At 37.3% G+C, this 20,156-nt stretch overlaps 1 protein-coding gene across 20 annotated transcripts in view; it reads right to left on the bottom strand.

Moving 5' to 3' along the window:
- Positions 1-20,156, bottom strand: part of dtna (dystrobrevin, alpha) — a 480,591-nt gene that overhangs the window by 107,489 nt on the left and 352,946 nt on the right. For all 20 annotated transcript variants that reach the window (XM_039754468.1, XM_039754466.1, XM_039754464.1 and 17 more), the window contains 4 exons: positions 19,316-19,470; positions 18,995-19,100; positions 10,530-10,696; positions 6,268-6,392 (listed from right to left, as the gene is read on the bottom strand). In XM_039754468.1, coding sequence (XP_039610402.1) covers positions 6,268-6,392; positions 10,530-10,696; positions 18,995-19,100; positions 19,316-19,470 — 553 coding nt within the window. The remainder of the gene's footprint in view (positions 1-6,267; positions 6,393-10,529; positions 10,697-18,994; positions 19,101-19,315; positions 19,471-20,156) is intronic.

The following is a 20,156-nucleotide window of genomic DNA, read 5'->3' as shown; positions in this document are numbered from 1 at the left end:
TTGTCAACATCCAAACTAAAATTCTTGAGTAAAAATGCACAATTATAAATACAGAATACTTACTGTAAATAGTACAAACCCTAACCCTAACCCTAATAATTAAAATGATGAAAATAGCAATAAAATAACCTGATTATTTGCCTCTTCACACCGAAGGGCCAACACCATGAAGCCTAAACACACACAAAACTTTCCATGTATATGTAAGCGACAGTCTGGAGGTGTGTAACATAGGGCCATTTTGTAAAACGCTCTCAAAGATGTTTTAAAGCCAGGCAGTCTACTGTGGGGGGATTTCTAGCTTACAGGGATCTCATAGACCTGATGACAAGGAATAAGATAGGGGTCTCAATGATGGGGAGCTGTAAACAACAGGTAAAGAATGCATTCTTAGGCAGGCAGGCTGGCTTTCATTTAATATGACACGAGGTACACAAGATTTATTTTTTCTTTATTCCACAGATGTTTTTTCAAATGATTTTCGGTTGCACAGCAGAGGTCACTATTAGCTTCTGTTATATCATAAACTTCTTTATATGTGAAAATATGAGATTAAAAAAAATTCTCAGTTACCACTACAAAGTACATGTGATAAGTAACATCTAAAAAATATTGTTTTTGGGTGGAGTATTCCTTCATCAAATTGTAGAACACATTTTCTAAAAATATGCCAGAGAAAGGTATAAAACGAAAAAGAATGAAAAAAGTTCAAAACAACTAAGTATGATCTGATTGAAATGTATAAAATAATCAAAAATATTTTTATGTAAAGCGGCAGTAAAAGTAGGACACCAGAAGGACTCTTAATATAGTAACAAGTAAGAAAATGTAGGCATAGTGTAACAGTTAGTGCCTTTGGGGTCTAAATTAACTGTTTTGAAAGTTGGAGCATTTTACTTTTTTAATTACTTCATAAAAGAGTCAGTTATCACATTTTTGTTTATTAAATGTTTTTGTAACAATGAGTATTATTCAAAAATATCAGCAATATTAGAATGTTATCAACTGTACTAATAGACTAAATTAGTGTTCTTTAACAGCACTTTACAATGTTATGTAGTTAAAAATGTAGCAAAAAAATGCTTGTGGCAACTTAAACATTTTCACAGACAGTGGAGAGGCGGCACGGTGGCGCAGTGGTAGCGCTGCTGCCTCGCAGTTAGGAGACCCGGGTTCGCTTCCTGGGTCCTCCCTGCGTGGAGTTTGCATGTTCTCCCGTGTCTGCGTGGGTTTCCTCCGGGCGCTCCGGTTTCCTCCCACAATCCAAAGACATGCATGTTAGGTGGATTGGTGATTCTAAATTGGCCCTAGTGTGTGCTTGGTGTGTGGGTGTGTTTGTGTGTGTCCTGCGGTGGTTTGGCACCCTGCCCAGGATTGGTTCCTGCCTTGTGCCCTGTGTTGGCTGGGATTGGCTCCAGCAGACCCCCCGTGACCCTATTTGGATTCAGCGGGTTAGACAATGGATGGATGGACAGACAGTGGATTCCAACTCAAGTGATGTAAAATTGGCATCGATTGATTAATGTGCTACTGTTAGCTGTTGGTTTTAAGGCTCTATGACTAAATGTAGTTCAGATTTCTTAAACATAACATTTTTGAAAAGACCTACATGATGAGTTAAAAGAATACTCCACCCCAAAAATAATTTTCTTATATTACTTACCCCACGTAGTTTGTAGTGATGAGCAAAAAAAAATCTGTAATCTGATGCTTTCATGCAGAAAACATAAAAAAAGTTATTATGATATACCGTATTTTTCGGACCATAAGACGCACCTGACCATAAGATGCACCCAGTTTTTAGAGCAGGAAAACAAGAAAAAAATATTCTGGACCAAATAGTACCGGTATACCAAAAATATTTATTAAAATATACCAAAATACGGTAATATTTAACAGCATAAACTCAACAGTGGTGTTAAGAACCATCATCATTTCCATTAACAAATGAGGAAAGACTTAGAGGCTCAAGCACTTTTCTAGTTTTCTGGAAACCCCAAAAACTCATCATCGCTAGTGTCAGAATTTATGAAGCTCAGTTGCTCACAAATCACTTATAACCCTTTCTTCGCTATCTTCATATATGATATTACTGTATCTTCAGTTCCATCTAAGACATTGCTAATGCTACATTTTTTGAATGATCGTGCAACGACTTCCTCCTTAACTGACTACCATGATGTTTTAACCCAGTCACAAACTTGAGTGATAGTGGGCCTCTTCATTCGTCCATTAGGAGTCAGATCATGATTCCCATCAGCCATCCATTTGTTCCACTCTTCTCTCATAAAGACTTTAAATGGTTTGTTGATTGAAACGTCGAGTGGTTGCAACTGGCTGGTAAGACCCCCAGGAATTACAGCTAGATGAGTCTTCTCCTTTTTAAATCTGTTTTTTGTTGTTTTGCTAATATGTGCTCTGAACTTGTCAAGCACTAATAAAGCAGATTTTTTCAGAAGCCCTCCAGGAAGTTTGGACCACACTTTTTCAATCCATACTTTCATTCCATTTTTGTCCATCCATCCTTTTTCATGAACATGTACAACTACTCCTCGTGGAATAACATCTTTTGGAAAGGTTTTCCTTTTGAAAGTTAGCATCGGTGGCAATTTGGTGCTGTTAGCACAGCAGGACAACACAGCAGTGTAATGTGTTTTCTCATGTCCTGAGGTTTTCACGGTTATTGTTTTGGCACCTTTGAGGTCAACCGTCTTATTAGATGGCACATCAAAGGTTAGCGGGACTTCATCTATATTCCCAATCTGCTCCATTGGAAAATCATTTTTTTCCTAGCATTAATTACAAATTTATGAAAAGACAGAATCTTCGATTCATATTCTTGTGGCATTTTTTTTTTTTGGAAATTTTATTAATTTTATTGCAATCATTCCATACAAATAAATCAATTTTTACAAAGGTAGGATTGAGAACAAGTCAACCCCCACCACTGAGAGAGAGAGAGCAAGGCCATTTTTTGTGCAATTCTAGTTTTGGTGCGCATAGCAAGCCGCTTCTCCTCATAAATCTGTAGCACAATGATGGTGAGCCAGTAAAATCCTTAATGCCTTTCTCTACAGCAATGCATTTGGCTTCATAGATGATCATTTTTGTAGAAACTGAGAAGCCCATATTCCGGTGACGTGTGATCCATTCTTTCATGTCCATTTCTAACTGTGGCCATTTTGCAGCATGCCCACGCAAAGTGTGCTTACCGGTAGTTTTATCAAGTTTTTGCAGCTGATCCTCCTGTTTCCTCCATTCTCTTATCATTTTTTCAGTTAAAGGTGGCCCAAAATGTCTCTCCACTGCTCTTTTCCATGTTTTTTTGTATATTTTACTACCTCCAGTTTAAACAGAATTTTATATGCTAATCTTTTCGTCTTTGACATTTTGTACCGTTAGAGAATTGGTGTTTTTCTGAGGAAAATACAGTAATGAAAGAACTGTGAGTTGTTATGAGAGACATATTACCATACACATCAGGAATTTGACTCATACCGCTTGGCGATGCACATGGGTTACTTAGTCTTAATCCATGCATCGCCAAGCGGTATTAAAATTAAAGCGCACCAACCAGCCTGACAGGTATGGAGGAATATTTCGGACAAAATGAAATAAATAAATAAATGCGTAAATAAATAAAAGTACTGTGAAATGTGAGCATAAATAAATAAATGTGTCATGAAATGACAGCCTTAATAAATAAATATGTCATGAAATGAGAGCATAAATAAATAAATGTGTCACGAAATATGTTTTTCGTTGCTTATTTATTTATTTCATTTTGTCCGTAACGTTCCTGCAAACCGTCATGAAATACGGCTTGAAATAAAACTGTCAGTTTCACTCATCAAAGTTGAGAGGGTGGGCTCTAACACGCCCTCTAGTTACTGATTGGTGAATCGGTAGCACAAGAATTAATTAGAAAAATGCTTACTACTGCCGATTAAATGGATTCTGCCGAAGATATTACGTATTTCAGAGAGAGAATTGAAGATTTATCGGAAGAAGTTACAATGTTGGCGGCCCTTTTAGAACTGAGTATTTGACCCTTGTTTTACGAGTAGAAAGTCAGTTGCATATTCGCAGCTACTTTTTCAAACAACTGTACAGCTCTGATCAGTGGTAAAGTTGTTCAGTTCAAAATATTAGGTGGAGCTGCTTTGGGCATTCCATGTCAAAGTACCTAAACTAATACAGCCGTTGCAGCTTACCGTATATCAAACTGGCTCATTCGTCTTGTGATCGTCTTCTCTGATACATCATACAGATCTGCAATCTGTTGTACTTTTAAACCGCATAACAGAAGGTGTTCTATTGACTCAGCTGGAATGTCAAAGGATGGACGTCCAGAGCAGGGTACTGCATCACCTGAACTGGGGTGTAGTCGAGTCCGTTCCACCTGTTCGATAATTTCAAAAACAGTTTCATCTATATCGGAGTCTAAAAGGGCCGCCAACATTGTAATTTCTTCTGATAAATCTTCAATTCTCTCTCTGAAATACGTAATATCTTCGGCAGAATCCATTTCATCGGCAGTAGTAAGCATTTTTCTAATTAATTCTTGTGCTATCGATTCACCAATCAGTAACTAGAGGGCGTGTTAGAGCCCACCCTCTCAACTTTGACGAGTGAAAGTGACAGTTTTATTTCAAGCCGTATTTCATGACGGTTTGCAGGAATGTTACGGACAAAATGAAATAAATAAATAAGCAACGAAAAACATATTCGTGACACATTTATTTATTTATGCTCTCATTTCATTACATATTTATTTATTAAGGCTGTCATTTCATGACACATTTATTTATTTATGCTTACATTTCACAGTACTTTTATTTATTTACGCATTTATTTATTTATTTCATTTTGTCCGAAATATTCCTCCATAGACAGGCAGGGCTTTGCATGGCAGGAGAGACTATGTATTTCTCTCCTGCCATGACGGGCTCCTTGCCTGCCTGTCAGGGCACTGTGCAGCATCACATAGTCCCGGCCGGCCAATCAAGAGGCCGACTGGACGAACCCGTGCTCCACCGAATGGAGCAGGTGTCTGTGCGGACAGTGGCTCCACGGATGGGTGAGTAGCGTGATCAATATCTATGTAGTGCACAACTGAGATGATGGTTCTTCACTCTCTCTCTCTCGCTGCGGGATTGTGGGCAATCATCTCCTATTCTCCGCTTGAGTCGGCGTGTCTCACTCATATAGTCAACATCCGTACGCGCGTATACTGTTTACTACAGCATTGTGTGTGTGGTGTGTGCTGTGACGTGCGAGTCCCCGTCTTGCACCCCAAAACACAAAGCTGAGTCTCAGCACTTTAGCAGCACCAGCTTTATTCAGCTTGAAACAGCAACAGCACAGTTATTTATGGGATCTGCCACTCTCCTATACGCATACACAGCAGTCAGGCAGGGTAGTGGCCAAGTAGTACTGTGGCCTGCGCATTTATAATGTTCCTTGTATCACCCATCAACAGCAGGCGCTTATAGCATGTCTCCGATCTTTTCGGATTCGCGTTTACAGCGAACTGCTACAGCGCTGGGAGACTGCGATTGCTTTGGGACGCTCTTCCGCGTGTCGTCACGTTGGGTAGAATCCCACAAGAGTTCAGAAACTCACTCACACCAGCCATGATTCTTTTCAAAGGTAAAGTCCAGGTTAATTTGTTTTATGTGTTTTTACTTTATATTTTGTATTAATCATTTTTATATGAATAGTTTATGGTTGTGGAACGAACTGTCTGAGTTTCCATTACTGGTATTTCTTATGGGAAAATTCACTTTAATATACGAGTTCTTTGGACTGCCAGCACGTTTCCGGAACGAATTATGCTTGCAAACTGAGGTTCCACTGTATTTTGTTTTTTAAGTGCTGCTGGTCAGTGCCCTTTAAAAATGCACCTAGACAGGGCCTTGGAATCCTCAAATCTAGCCAAGTTTGAAAATGAATATGAGTGAATTTAACCACATGCAAAATATGCATTTGCTGTACTAACAGTCTTCAATAAAACTCCAAGGGTCACTTGGACCAGATCAAACCTTTTAAGTACAGACCCATAAAAAGCTCTGCCTCAGCACTAATATTTGCAAACATTCATTAAAATGCCTTACATTATAGAACAAGAAAGTTTAACAGCCCTGAAAAGAAGCTTTAATACTGTACAGTAGATACAAATGCACAAAGCTCATCATGAATTTATTCACACTGAAAACGCCGGAAACAAAGGGTAACAAGTCCAACATGCCTTTGCCAAGTACTTACACAATGTGGGCCAGGTTTAGAGGTTTCTCAGGCTGGTCAGGAAACATGGGATGCAAAGGCTCACGACTGGAAGCACAGCTTAAGGACTTGCTAAGTGCATTAGTTAACTTCTTAGCAGGAGATTTCTGAGAGGAATAAGGAAGCTACAGGTAACTTGGGTTTAAAGAAGCACAACTAACAAGAGATACTACAAAGCAAGGACCACAATATCGTAGTGATAAGCCTGTGGAATAAACATCTGAACATCAATCCGCTTGTACTGCTAGTGACAATGAAATCTTACCATTATTTTTAAGTATATTATAAACAAGAAATTTCACTATCAAATATTGATGTGTAATACCAGCATATGAGACATACAAATAAAATACCTTCTCTGGTGTATTCGTCTTACATCACAGTTATTATGAACCCCATCCATTACTTGAACCTGATTATTCCACATTATGAAATTCCTCTTAAAACACTCATGTTGAACAAGCACATTATAATGAATATTTATTAAAAGGAAGAAATACTGATACTTAAAAATATTATTATTACCCACTACCCAATATCCCCAAAACAAATTTGAATGAAACCCACAGCAATAACCAGTGGTTCTCAAGCTCAATGCTGGGATAACACCGTGGCTGAAGGCTTTTATTCTAATCAGTTTCACAAATCAATGGCTCAGTATCATGAGGATGCTGTACTAATATTCTGATTAAAAAATATATATTTAGAAAAAAGAAATACTTTAGGAAGTAGTAGTTGCAGGGGCACATTCATGACCCTGTCAGATCAGATAAGAGCTTTTGCATGCAGTAGTTTAGCCCCTAGCTGAAATGCCAAAGCAGGAACTGATTGGCAAGCTGGACTGGGCGGCTGAAGCATTGCATTTTTGCATCAGCTTGTAACCTGTGTCTGCATAATTTTATGCATTGCATTACTGCCACTTGATTGGTGGATTAGATAATTGCAGGGGTAAACAATTACGGTGTACATGTGTTCCTAATAACTTGCTTGGTGAGTGAATATATCACATTAGTATATACAGTACAAGAGACATAACTAACAGTAGTAACTTACTAATGGGCCACATGGACATCTTGTCCTCAAATAAAAGGGAAATGAAAGAGGTGAAGTCCACCATGAATTCTAATCATGAAGGCACATTGTATTGGGGGATTCATTACTTTTAATAATAATTTGGTTATATTACTCACTGCTTACAAAAAAGGTAAGTAAATATGTTATATAGTTAATAATTATAAAATATAAGGCATTACAAACATTGTGTTACTTTTACTTCATTTGAATGAAAAGTTGCACATTTGACTGGCCAGCATTTGTTATTAAATCCTAAGCTCATATATGAAATCTTCATGAAACTGAGCAAAAATGCAGGCAAATGTTAAGTCAGACTCAAGAAGGTAATGTGTTGGGTATATATGTAAACCAAATTTAATAATAGCAACTGCAGTTTATCCAAGCTCTCCTCCTCCAAGTCGTGGAGGCAGCCAAATAACCAAGCACTGGGTGCCATCCCAGCCAACTGTTTCAGGTAATGCGGGGGCTCATTTCTTGGGAAGCTGAAGAAGATGTACCCACAGACTTCTGAAGATAAACTTTTCTTTCTCGCTCTCCTTATATCACTAATGCAATGTTGTATCAAGCATTTTCCATCAAACTCCTAATGATCGTTGTAATTCATATAAAAGCCTACCAATCCATGGCATCTGGGGCAGGAGAAGCACGGCCCATGGTGAGTCTCCTCACTACTTTCAAGTACATGGGAGCCCGCTTTTTCAATTTGTAAAAGGAAAAGCTTGGGACCCTGTTTGCACTGTATACTGTATTTCGGGATCAGAGTAACAAAACACATGCCTTCTGAGTTTTCGCCTTTCTATAGTTTTTATTCTTTTTAAAAATCTCAAAACAAATTATACTTAACCAGAATCTAATTCTAAAAAATATTGAGGTAAACCATTTTCACAAAGAGATGCCAAGCTGATAGGTGAAATTTGCAAAAGCATTTTTCACAATGAATATGATCTTTTCACACCTTGTTTGCCAAATATTTTCTTGGAAATTCACTGTGTGACCAGCTTAAACACATTTTTTTCCCTGTACCCCAAGATGCTATGCAAGGCCAGTGTGAAATCACGGAGCTTTAGCAGCCATAGTAGAACTTTTACACATGCCTAATGTAAAATTGTTGCTGATCTGCTTTACACATGCTTAACTTCAGAACTGGTTCAGTATAGCTGGATTTCCATCCTGCATGCATTAAAAAAAAGAAACAAAAGGAAAAAAAAAACCTGTGGTATTTTTATTTGAGGGATACATTAGCTTACCAACATTAACACTGTCACTGGACATATAACATATATCCCTAGGTGGTGGCACTGCATGGCTAATTTGCATGCATAATTAGCCCTGTGCCCAACTATGATCTCAAAACAAAGGAACCCATGCCCTTCCCAACCTCATATCAGAATGAGACCCCATTAAATAACATTAATAACGAAAGATTTATTAGGGTTTACCAGGCGTGTCTTGTTAATGGAAGAAAAAACAATGAGGCATCTGACATATGCATGGGAAACGAAAAAGACCATCCAGCTGCATCCAGAGGCACAACCTCAAACAACGGAACAAGTCAGTCCCATGCCACTGCTTCGTGGCAAGGCCAATGTGTGCCCCAAGACTGTTGGCACAATTATCTGTATTTTATTGGCTTATTGCTACTGTGGGGCCTTTTGTTGTATTTTGTTGGTGCTTATTGATCTGCCTGAGCCTTTTGTTGTTTGAAACACAGTGGCGCAGTAGTTGGCATTGCTTCCACACAGCTCAGATCATATTTTTTGCCATAATCATTAATCCAGTATAGTTACGAGATACTTCACTAGCCCTCACAGATACTTAAAAGACCACAACACCACTATAATCCACTCAAAACTAGCTCAGTTCCTCCTTCACCATTGACTTCAATGTATATCACAGAATTCTGTGAAATTCTTAAAACTTTTTCATGATTTCATGAAACTCAGGGCAAAATGAACTCTGCAGGGTTCGTTCATCACTATTCATAAATAATAATCTGAAGTTTCAGAATCAAAAAGAAATTAAATTATTTTCTATTGCGCTTCCACAGTGGATGAGAAACTAAGATATTGTGAAATATACTGTTCTGAATTGGATACACAGTAGGCACCTATCGTCATTGTGGTCTCTTCATGCTAAGGCATTTTAATATAAAATGTGCAGCATTAAGCACTGTTTAGTCTTAAAATCAATGAAAATGAACTGTCTCATGCCATTGACTTCATGTTATTTGAGTATTCCAGTGATTACAGCTGGTACACCACAAGTGGGATTTTCATAGCGGTGGATGACACAGTAAGAAAAAATACATTTACGGAACATACGGTGTGGGCAATTTATCTTTTTAAATAACAAATGATTGTTTGTGATTCATGATTATCTCTGTGTCACTGGGCACATTTCTCCTTGATAAAAATGAATAAAATAAATTATGGCGAGCTCTGATACAGCTAGAGATGCTTTGGTTGTGATACCCATTTATCTCTTCCCGTGAAGAAGCTATACGTAGTTGTTCACGGTAAATTAAATCGTATACGATTTTAAAATGATCAATAGGAGTTTGATGGAAAATGCTTGATACAACATTGCACTTTCTCTCCTGGAAATATTATGTAGTAATAATATTGAGGAAAGCAAAATAACAAAGTAATATAGAAAAGGAGACTTCATCAGCTGTCCTTTTTCTTTGGGATATCACTGCATTAAGTGATGCATGATAGTGACAGTGCTATGCACTATAATCATTTTATCAATATTGTTCACCCTGCAGTTTTTTTTGCTCATGACTAAAAATTATCAGAGTAAATACAGTACAGTACTTTTTTTTTCCTAACTATAGTTGCAATCATTGTGGGAAACTCTACTACAGGCTTCATCAGCTCCTGCAAACACTGAAATCTTGAGCACTGTAAATAAACCATACTGATGTACCATAAGAGATACTTACAGTTAGTTTCAAATATCCTTAGAAACAAAAAGTAACAATTGCCAGAGGGTTTTATTTACATTAATTCTTCCAAGATAGTGTGCAGAATATATAACAGGGTACCTTAAAAAAACTGCATTAGTGTATTTAACAATAGATTCTAATTATGGCAATTAATGAGGCAGAACAATCTAGTGCAAGCCAGGTTAATATGCTCACAACACTCCCCCACTGCCCAGTTTCTTACCCATGACGTGTATTCCTTCATTTGGTGCTGGTTGCTATGGGAACCACTAGCATGTCCCCTCCAGAAACAATCTTGACAGAGCTGGTAATTATGACACTGCTGGCAGCGATACCGAAATCCCATCATGCTCTCGCTGTGGCAATATGAGCACTCAACTGGGTGAAAAACTGGAAAGGGGTACAAATTAGAAGTGAATCAGAAAACAAATGGCATTCCTGATATAGCACATACCTACAGACACAGTCAAGTCTTCCTTTATATTGAATAAAGTAATGTCAGGATTTTAACTAAAGCAGGCATGTTGAAAATACAATGCAACAAATGGCTTTTGCTGGAGCATAAACAAAACACACACAGAGGTCATTCCTGTTTGCCCTACGTATATGCTTTTCTCTAAACTATGCTCCTTCTCAATCTCTTGACCAGACAAGGTCTTTTTTACCATCCAAACACCATTAATCTTATAACCACTGATTTGGGACAGAGGCTGGCATTTCATGGACAGTCTTATTATACTGTAATGTAATCTTAGGCCTCCAGTTTTCAAATTCCTTTTGGTGACATCTACTGTACAATTTAAAGCAACCCAAAATCTTGTAGTAAGTTGGTAAGAAAAATGGATGGATGCATGGACATTTTAAACTGCTCCTCTTTCAACATAGTTAATTTGAAGAGTAAACAGGCTTTTCTCTTTCACTACAAATCAAAAACTACCAAGGTATAGTCAGCAGGATATGGTTGAATAATGACCCTTCACCCACTAAGGGTCATCAGCCCCCTTAGGGACGAACTTGTCTCAAGTTTAAGGCCACTTGTTATTGCCTGAAGACTTCAGTACTAACATTGGCTTAGAATTATTTTAAGGAAGCATAAATTTTACACAGACAGCTCAGGCATTGATTTAGTAAGTTATACTGTACCTATCTTATTCATCCCATTTCAATCCATAAATCATTACAGTTAAAAAAAACTTCCACTGTTTTTTCTTTTCCAGGAAATCAACATGGCTCCTTGGTAAGTGGGGAACATGAGGGGTTTAACTATACTAGTCAAAACAATGGTAATAACCTGAAATAGACAAAGGAATTACTGCTTCTCCTATCACAAAAATTAATGAGCAGGCCACCCAGTAATCTATAGGCACCCCTCATGGGGAGGGTGTGGATTGAGTAAAAGAATTGTAGCATCCATTCTTGAAGTAAACTGAATTAATTTATTAAATATATGTGAATTTTTGAAGTGGACATACTGTGATCAAGTGGTCTATGATGTTTGTTTGCTTTCAAGTAGTGTTCCTGTTTTCACACGCATTGCATAGGGAGCATCTGACAGGCTTGTGTAAGGTAATACCTTATTCACAAACACTTGAGGACAAGCTTTGAGTTTACTCCCGTTTTTGCCAGCACACTTTACTTTGGAATGGATACCAATATCACCTTCACCTTATGCTACAAAAGCGATGCAATGACCATCTTGGAATCAGTGTGAAAACTCGGCAGTAATATTGGAAATAGGCACACATCAAGAGAGTGGCAAGATTTTAACAATTGCTGTCTTTAAATGTGACATGCATTTAGAGTTTTGAGATACAAATCTGACACTGCCTTTTAGGCAATGAACACAGGAAACACACTATATTCCCATTATTCATTGCCTAAATAAGAAATGGAATAAATTAATAAGTAATATATTTATTAGTAATGTAATTCTCCCTCACCCCCAAAGAATATGTATTCCTGCAACTCTCACCCTCTTTCCCTGATTTCCCTTATAAGTTAAATTATAAACATTATAAGCTTAATTGTAACCATTTTGATAATGTGAATCAATTAAAAATTTTATGTTTTGAGTTTGCATTGTTTTCTGTGAATTTGATTTAGTTTAAAATTTATATTCGCCTGTCTTGTAGACATGCTTTTATTGTAATTCAATTTAAAATTTGCACGTGTACTTATTCATTTTCTGTTGCAAAAATACATTTTTTGACATTATTTCACTACTAGCCACCACGTTACCTGAAGACAGGCTAATAGAGTAAATTCAAAAATACCTGATACATCTTGTCCTATGTGTACCTTCAGCACTTTTCCTTGGTGTCCTTAAGTGTCTGAACATCTCTTGCCTGGCACACCCTCTCTCAAGTGCATTCCCATCAAGCCTGTTTCTTAGAGTCATTTTGAGGCATCCTGTTCACTTTCTGTTTGTTTTTAAACATCCTGTCTTTCAAATCGACTCTCAGCATGCCTTTTACATATTTACTCCTCCTGGTAGGTCTCCAAACTCTCGCTTTCTTTTCTGATCACATTACCAAAGCCAAACTAACCAGTCAGGTTGCTCAGAGGAACCAGACAGACAGACACAGCTAACAGTTTTATTATATAATAGATATATTTATTGGTGCTACCTACTAACATAAACTAAGCATGTAGAAATACTTCAGTATCACTTGACAATAGTTTAATAGAAGAAGACATTCACAATTAGAGGGGCAGTCATTCAATTACTGCTCTAATTGGTTCATCCTTTTGCTGATTATCTAAAAAATCAAATGAAGTTTGTATAAAATGTAAATATTGCTAACAATACAATAAGGATTTTAAAAATTACAGGAACTGTCTGACTTCATCTGTTTGCAATAACTGTCATAAACATTCAATACTAAAATTAAACAAGTGGGCTCCGTGGATGGATACTTGAAATATTTCAACATTTGTAACTTATTATTAAATATTTTGATTATACATGATAGCTAAACATAACAATCTCACACTATTCTAAATTAAGTTCAGGACTGTAGCTGGCCTTGCTGCTTCAAAGATTTGCTTTGTTGGCTGGCTCTCCTCTCTTTCTTTCTTTTGGGTGAGGTTTTGGTTCTGTTAAGTTTGATTTAATTGTACGGATTTTTATTTGCTTTTACTTCAAATTAATAAAAATAATGAAAAAATGATTTAGCTGGCCAGAGAACTGGGCACTAGGTAGGAAAGAGGCCTGGACAGGGTGCCAGTCTATCGCATAACACACTCATGCAAACAGCCATGCTTGCACTCATTTCCCTCCAAAATTACCATTTAAACCAATCAATAAATTTTTTGAAGATGTGGGAGGAAAACCACAGTGGCCAAAAGAAAACCAATGTAGATATGATGAGAAGGTGAAAACTCCACATGGATATAAGGGCACATGATTCAAACATAGGACATGGAATATGTGAGGCAGCAGCCAACTACGCATTAAAATTATACCATTTCAGCAAGTGGACAAAATAGATTAAAAACAAAGTTTGAATAATTTAACAGAACGTTACACAGAAAGAAAAAAGGATTTTTATCAAAGAAGCTAAAGACATTGGAAGTTTCCTCCCTTTCAGTTTAAAAGCATTGAAAGATAAAGTTCAGAGAAATGATCACAGAAGAGGGAAAGAATATACAGAAAAGTTGTATTAAATGCTGCAGATTTAAAAATGCAATTTATTAAACAACACAGAAACAGGATATTATAAAGAAAAGACAATAATAAAATCATGGGTGTTAATAATATATAGTCTCAGTTGTTCAAGGACTTAGAAGCAGTTAACTTCGGTGTCTTGGTGGGCACAGAAGATGATGCTACAAGAGCCAACAGAGCGGAAAGGTTCAGTTTAAAAGGTGGCAGCAGAGGAGGTTCAAATTGACAGATTCTCTGACCTCTAACAGCAGCAAGACTGCACATTAAAAATGGAGGATGATGGCCAGATATGAAAGCTGGATTCAACTGACAAACAAAAGCAAAAAAAGAAATAAATAAATTCAGCAGCACTCACTGGACAGTGCTGAAAGATAGGAGAGGAGGTTAATTATTATCTTCAAGCTTACAAAGTATACTAAGGAGTCCCAAAAACAACCAAAAAGTATGGATGGATGCACCAATCTATTTGTTTGCTAAAGAATTTTATGATAACCAAGAATTGAACAAAATTATGATAACCAAGGATGCATTGAATCAACCCTAAAGGGGGTGCCAATCTATGTCAGAGCGTACTTATGTTCACACATCTGTGCTCACTCACAAACATGGTATATTTACAGTAAACCAAGAACCTCAACGCACATGTCTTTGCAATGTTGGAGGAAAACCGGTGTACCCAAAAAAACAAAGAAACACACATGCACTGATGAGGAGAATGTGGGCATGAGCTTTATTTACTGCAGTTGCATTATTCTAAGAGAAACTGGTTCAAAAAAGAAAGAGTGAACATTGAGCCTGCATTCTTTTACCTTGCCTTTTTAAGGTAATGCTAAAGGCTGTATTGTAGAAGCTTGAAACAATAATCAAAACTGGTGGAACAACTATAAATGGTCTTAGAAAGGTAAGTAATGTAATACAATAGCTGACAATGACAAAGGATTGAAAAAACCCATGTTGACGAATAACACCAATATGTTCTCAACTAATTTCATCAATCAAGTGACAACAGACAGAGACACAAAGCCTTCACATGAGTGGCAATTACTGTGACAAAATTATGATGATGTCTCCAGGTAGAAGGAAAAAAAAGTTGGGGGTTGAGAGCGAGCACACAAACACGGCATACATTTTATTTTTGTTTAAATTAAACTGAATGTGTGTTGCATTTTGACAATAAGAGTCTGCAGCTCAATATCGTCCCTTTTTTGTTTCCAATTGGGCTTTACCTCCTTAACAAAATGCCTGAACTCTCCTCACAGGCAGGTATGATCAACTTGGAAGCAGGATTTGACAATGGGCATTAGTGTGTTTTTTTTTTTGTTTTTTTTTAACTTTGGCATTGCAATTTCTTATTAATGTACATTGACTGCAAAATGTATTTAATCATTTTTACTTTATAATAAACCAGTAAACCCCCGATTCTCTAAAGAATCGCAAATCCAAGAATGGCAATCACTTTCTGTTTCCTCCGATCTTTGGAGGGATAAAAAATGATGGAGGGTAGGAGCGTCCTGGGAAAGTTTTCATTTAATTAAATAAATATATTTGTACTAAAATTAACCAATTTATTAAAACTAAAATTGAAATGTAATTGTTATATCATTTAAGTCCAAAATGCCTTTGAGTTGCTGCACTTATAAATAAAACAAATATCGGAGTGCAAAGGGTTAAATGAAGTAAATTGGAAACAAAAAATTCATAAAATGGTAAATTCAAAATGGTTAATCAAAAATTTCCTTCTAAACAACATTTTTGGTAAAGATGGTTTCCTGTCCTTGAATTAGCTCTCCTTGGTATGGAGTAGTTAAAACATTCACTTCAATGTCACACGAACGCCGGACTCTTGAAAAGACAACATAAAGTTGTCCATGTTCAAATACAGGCTCAGATAGGTAAATCCCTACTTTGTCCATGGTTTGTCTTTCAGATTTGTTGATTGTCATGGCAAATGCAGCCTTAATGGGAAATTGGCATTGTTTAAGTTTAAAAGGTAATTTTGTCCCTACTTTAAGGTTAAGATTGTGTTGTGGTAATCCAGCCGGGCTAATTGTGTTTAAATATTCTAATGGGAAATTAAGACGCTCAGTTTTGTGTTCAGAATCAACACTGTCAGTACTTAGAAAGACGTGGCTTTCTCCAGGAAGCAATCCAATCACTTGGTTATTTATCTGGTCAACGTCAATAGGTTGTATATGCGGTGGTGTGCGCGTTCGTGTTTGGGCGGCGGTTGTATTGTGCACGGCTTGCTTCTGGCCTCTGATCTCGGCTTGGAGATCTACATAACTAAACAAAGGTTGTATATGCGGTGGCGTTTGCGTTCGGGATGTGGTTGTATTGTGCATGGCTTGCTTTTGGTCTCTGCCATCCGTGCATATATACAAACATTACTAAATGAAGGTTGTATATGCGGTGGTATGCGCGTTTGCGTTCGGGCGGCGGTTATATTGCGACCTGCGGTTGTATTGTGACCTGAAGTTTAGTTTACAGGTTGTGTTGTGTTGTTTTGGGCGCCACCTACTGACTCTGGGAAGCCGCTGGGTTTGACTCTGGGGCGCTGAGGCGCTGTGCGCGTGTGCTTTCGGTGCTGCTGGCCTCTGGCATCCATGCATATATACAACCTTCATTTAGTAATATAGATAATATGTGGATTAGACATGAATGAATTTCATTGTTTTTCTTTATCATTAGTCAATATAAAAAAGAGAATAGCTGATTTACTCAACAACTCTCAAACTTTTATTAGAAATTAGTTTTAGAATTACTACCACACTTGAGCATTAGGATGTTATTTATCTATTTTCTGCAAAACTACTCTAGCTTCTTATGATGGATGGGTCAACTGGCAAGCTTCAATTTCCAACTTCCACTACATCTTCTTGATTAGACTGTGTCTATTTAACTGTTGTCCTAACAGTAGGTTTTGCATGCTAAAGCAAGTTTTACTGCAAGATTCTTCTCCTGTTTATACTGCACAGTTTCTAACTATTTGCAAAAAACTACATGCTGGCTCATCCTGTTGATTTCTTGAACTTACAGTTAAAGTGCAAGGTCTAAGGAAGCAGAAGTTTCATTAATGGACATGTTCACATTCACTCCATGTGGGCAATGTTTACTCATTTTACTAGACAGAATGTCTTTGGGTGACTGTATCCCATGTTGACAATACTGTCCATGCAAACATAAAGAGAATATACACATTCCATACAGATGGCACTGGAGCAGGCTCCAAGGGCTGTGAGTTGAGAATTGTGCTCATGTTAACATCATGCCACCCTAGATTCCACATTGTTACACAGTTAAACAAATAATAAAAAGAACAAATGCAGTTTTACAGCTACTGTAACTCCGAGTATGCTTTGAGGTGTATTCTTGCTGAGTTGGCCATTAGGTGGTGAAAGTGTGATAGACAGATAGCCGTTTAGACACGGGATGATTAGGGGGATAGAATGGATAAGGCCCTGGTGGGTAACTTAGTTAAGACAGCTGGATACGCGCTACTCTTCAGGCACACACCCTGCCTGAGCATCCTACTGTTTGAAGGATGCCCATGGATCTTTAATGACCACAAAGAGTCAAGACTTTCATTTTGTATCTTATCCAAAAAGAATGGCACCATTTTATAGCAGAGTGTCCCCATCACTGCCTGATGGCATTGGGATCAGTAGTGTAACTGGGGGTGAAGCGGAGGTTCCATGCTACACGGGATGATGCCATCAAAAGGGTTGTCAACCAAATGACTGTCTGTAAAATTAGTGTGCAGTGTTTTGCATCTAGGCCTTCTTGATGAAATGATCCATGGTGTCCATAGGCTGAAATTGCCAAGTGGAAATGCTCAAAGATACAGTTGAGTTTTCGTGGGCTAAAATCACCAAGGGGTATAACCCTCGTAGTCCCTGATCAATGCAATTATTGAGTCTCCATGTGTTATTATTATTGGGAATTTCCACTTAGCATTACATGAGCATTTGTCTGCACGCTGCATTGTTTAAGTAACTTTCGGTTAAGATTCTCTGATTATCTAGTCATCCAGGGGCCTGTGGAGGTCTTAATTTGATTTGTTTACTGCACTGTAACCCTAGTGACATCACTGACTGGGGTCTATACACAGACCATTCCAAGAGAGAGCTCAACTGATGTCACCAGGAAATGTTCTGCTCAAAGTGTTCAGAAGAAGTATTTCTGCTCAGCCTAGGACAAGGGACCTCCTGTTGCTCAGACGGATAAGAAGCTGCATCTGATAGCCATTGTAATCCATGTGTTGAAGGTTCAGGGCCAGTCACTGACAGTTACCACAGTGTAGTGTAGGAGTACAGTGTGAAGGGTTGGATCTGTGAAGTAGGTTGGGGTCTTTCTGAGAGAAACTACTCTGCTGGTAGTGTTCAGAAGAACTATCTGCTTGGCCAAGGTTGTTAAGGTAAACACAGAAATGCATCTAAAATAAATAGGATGACTATGAGAAGAGGAATTGTAACCAAAAAACTATTACAAATACTGAACAAGGGAAAAAGATATAGTAAAGACACATGCAAAAATCATAAACTAAGGGATCTTTACAATGTATTTTTAAGAAAAAAAACATGCTAAGTTTTATTTGTAATCCGTCAAACTCAAATAGTTATAGTTCCATTATGCTGATGTTTAAACCATCATGCTGATGATGTAATTAATTTATCCTCGGGGCTGGTCTCTGTGGAAACCACAGATGTGAGAAAGCTACTGTATTACAAAATAGTAACGATCAGAAGTAAACAAGTCAACAAAGAACTATATCTAAAGATAAACAACATATATACAAACTAAAAATATAAACAAAAGGAAAAACATTTAAAAAACATTGGCTTGACAAGGAATCATGACCAATTTATGGTATTGTTATGCTGCCCCCAATAATTACTGCAAACAAAAATGACAGCTTTTTGCCCCTATAAGAAAAATAAAAAAAAAAGACATTTACGTCTTTCAACAAATGAATATTATTCCCATCTTATAGGTAATAAAATGAAGACCAGCAGATTACTTACCATTCTCTACATTTGCTAACCGATGCATCAATGGTAACCACACCAAACACTGAGGAGGGGGGTCTGACATCAGGGTATCCAAGAATGTATTGAGGGTAATTTTCTTCTGTTGAGAGTTGGAGAAAAGCAATGCTGAAAACCACATTTTTGTTATGTAGGCCGAATAAATATAGAAGAATAAACAACAAAAATATTAATAATGTGAAAATCACAAAAAGAGTGGTGACTCTTGAAATTGAAGGCATGAAGTGTAAATAATAATATAAATAAAAAAAAAAAATTAAATAAAGAAGACCTGGGGCAACAGACATCGAGTTGTACCTGCTGTGTGAAGCACGATCTAGAAGCCTGTTCAGTGTAGCCAAAGGAAGGGCCTTCGAAAACAGTGGTCGGCAGTCGTAGTACTTCCCTCAAAAACAGGTCAAATTTTGAATATATCATGATGCCACCGGAATCAGAAATCTGTGAAAAAATATCTGGAAATAAAAAAAAGAAAATAATGTACAATACTGCAGAATTAACAGGCAGCAAGGCCTGAAATTGATTAGCTATGAGTGACAGCAGCATTCCATTGTTAAAAGCTTTCTTAGTCATCTTAAGGGAATATATATGACAGTCTGCACGTTATGAAGAACAATGAATGACACATGAAGGCTACGGGACCATACTGTCCTGTTATAAATGAGTGTGGGCAAGCACAAAAGCATGCCATGCTGCCTCTTGCAGAGCCGGCTCACTTCATGGACTTTTGCCCTAAAATCCTGCAATGGCAAAAATACTTTCTGAAAATGGCTGCACCATATTATTTATTGTCAAACAGAACAATGTTTATCCTGCACAACCATAATAAGCCAATCTATTAGACCATGAAGTTCACCAGCAGCCCAAGGGCATTTTAACTGCCTACTGAGATCAAAATGTTAATAGTTTGATTAATTACTTTAATGTGAAGCATTAATAAAATGTCACATGTGTTTCTTTTTAAGAGGCTATCATAAGTAAGGCTGAATAAAAATTGAATATTACAAAATATCAAACAGCAAAGATATTCACAATGTTTACAATTTAAAACATTTGTCTGAATTGAGAAAAGTAGGAGACATAAAACTGCAAATATCTGAGTGTAGTCAGCAGAATCCACATGAAAAATGAATTTCTCTGC

The sequence above is a fragment of the Polypterus senegalus genome, chromosome 5 (genome assembly GCF_016835505.1).
Source record: "Polypterus senegalus isolate Bchr_013 chromosome 5, ASM1683550v1, whole genome shotgun sequence".
In the NCBI taxonomy this organism is placed as follows: domain Eukaryota; kingdom Metazoa; phylum Chordata; class Cladistia; order Polypteriformes; family Polypteridae; genus Polypterus; species Polypterus senegalus.
This window is presented reverse-complemented; position numbering and strand designations above follow the sequence as displayed.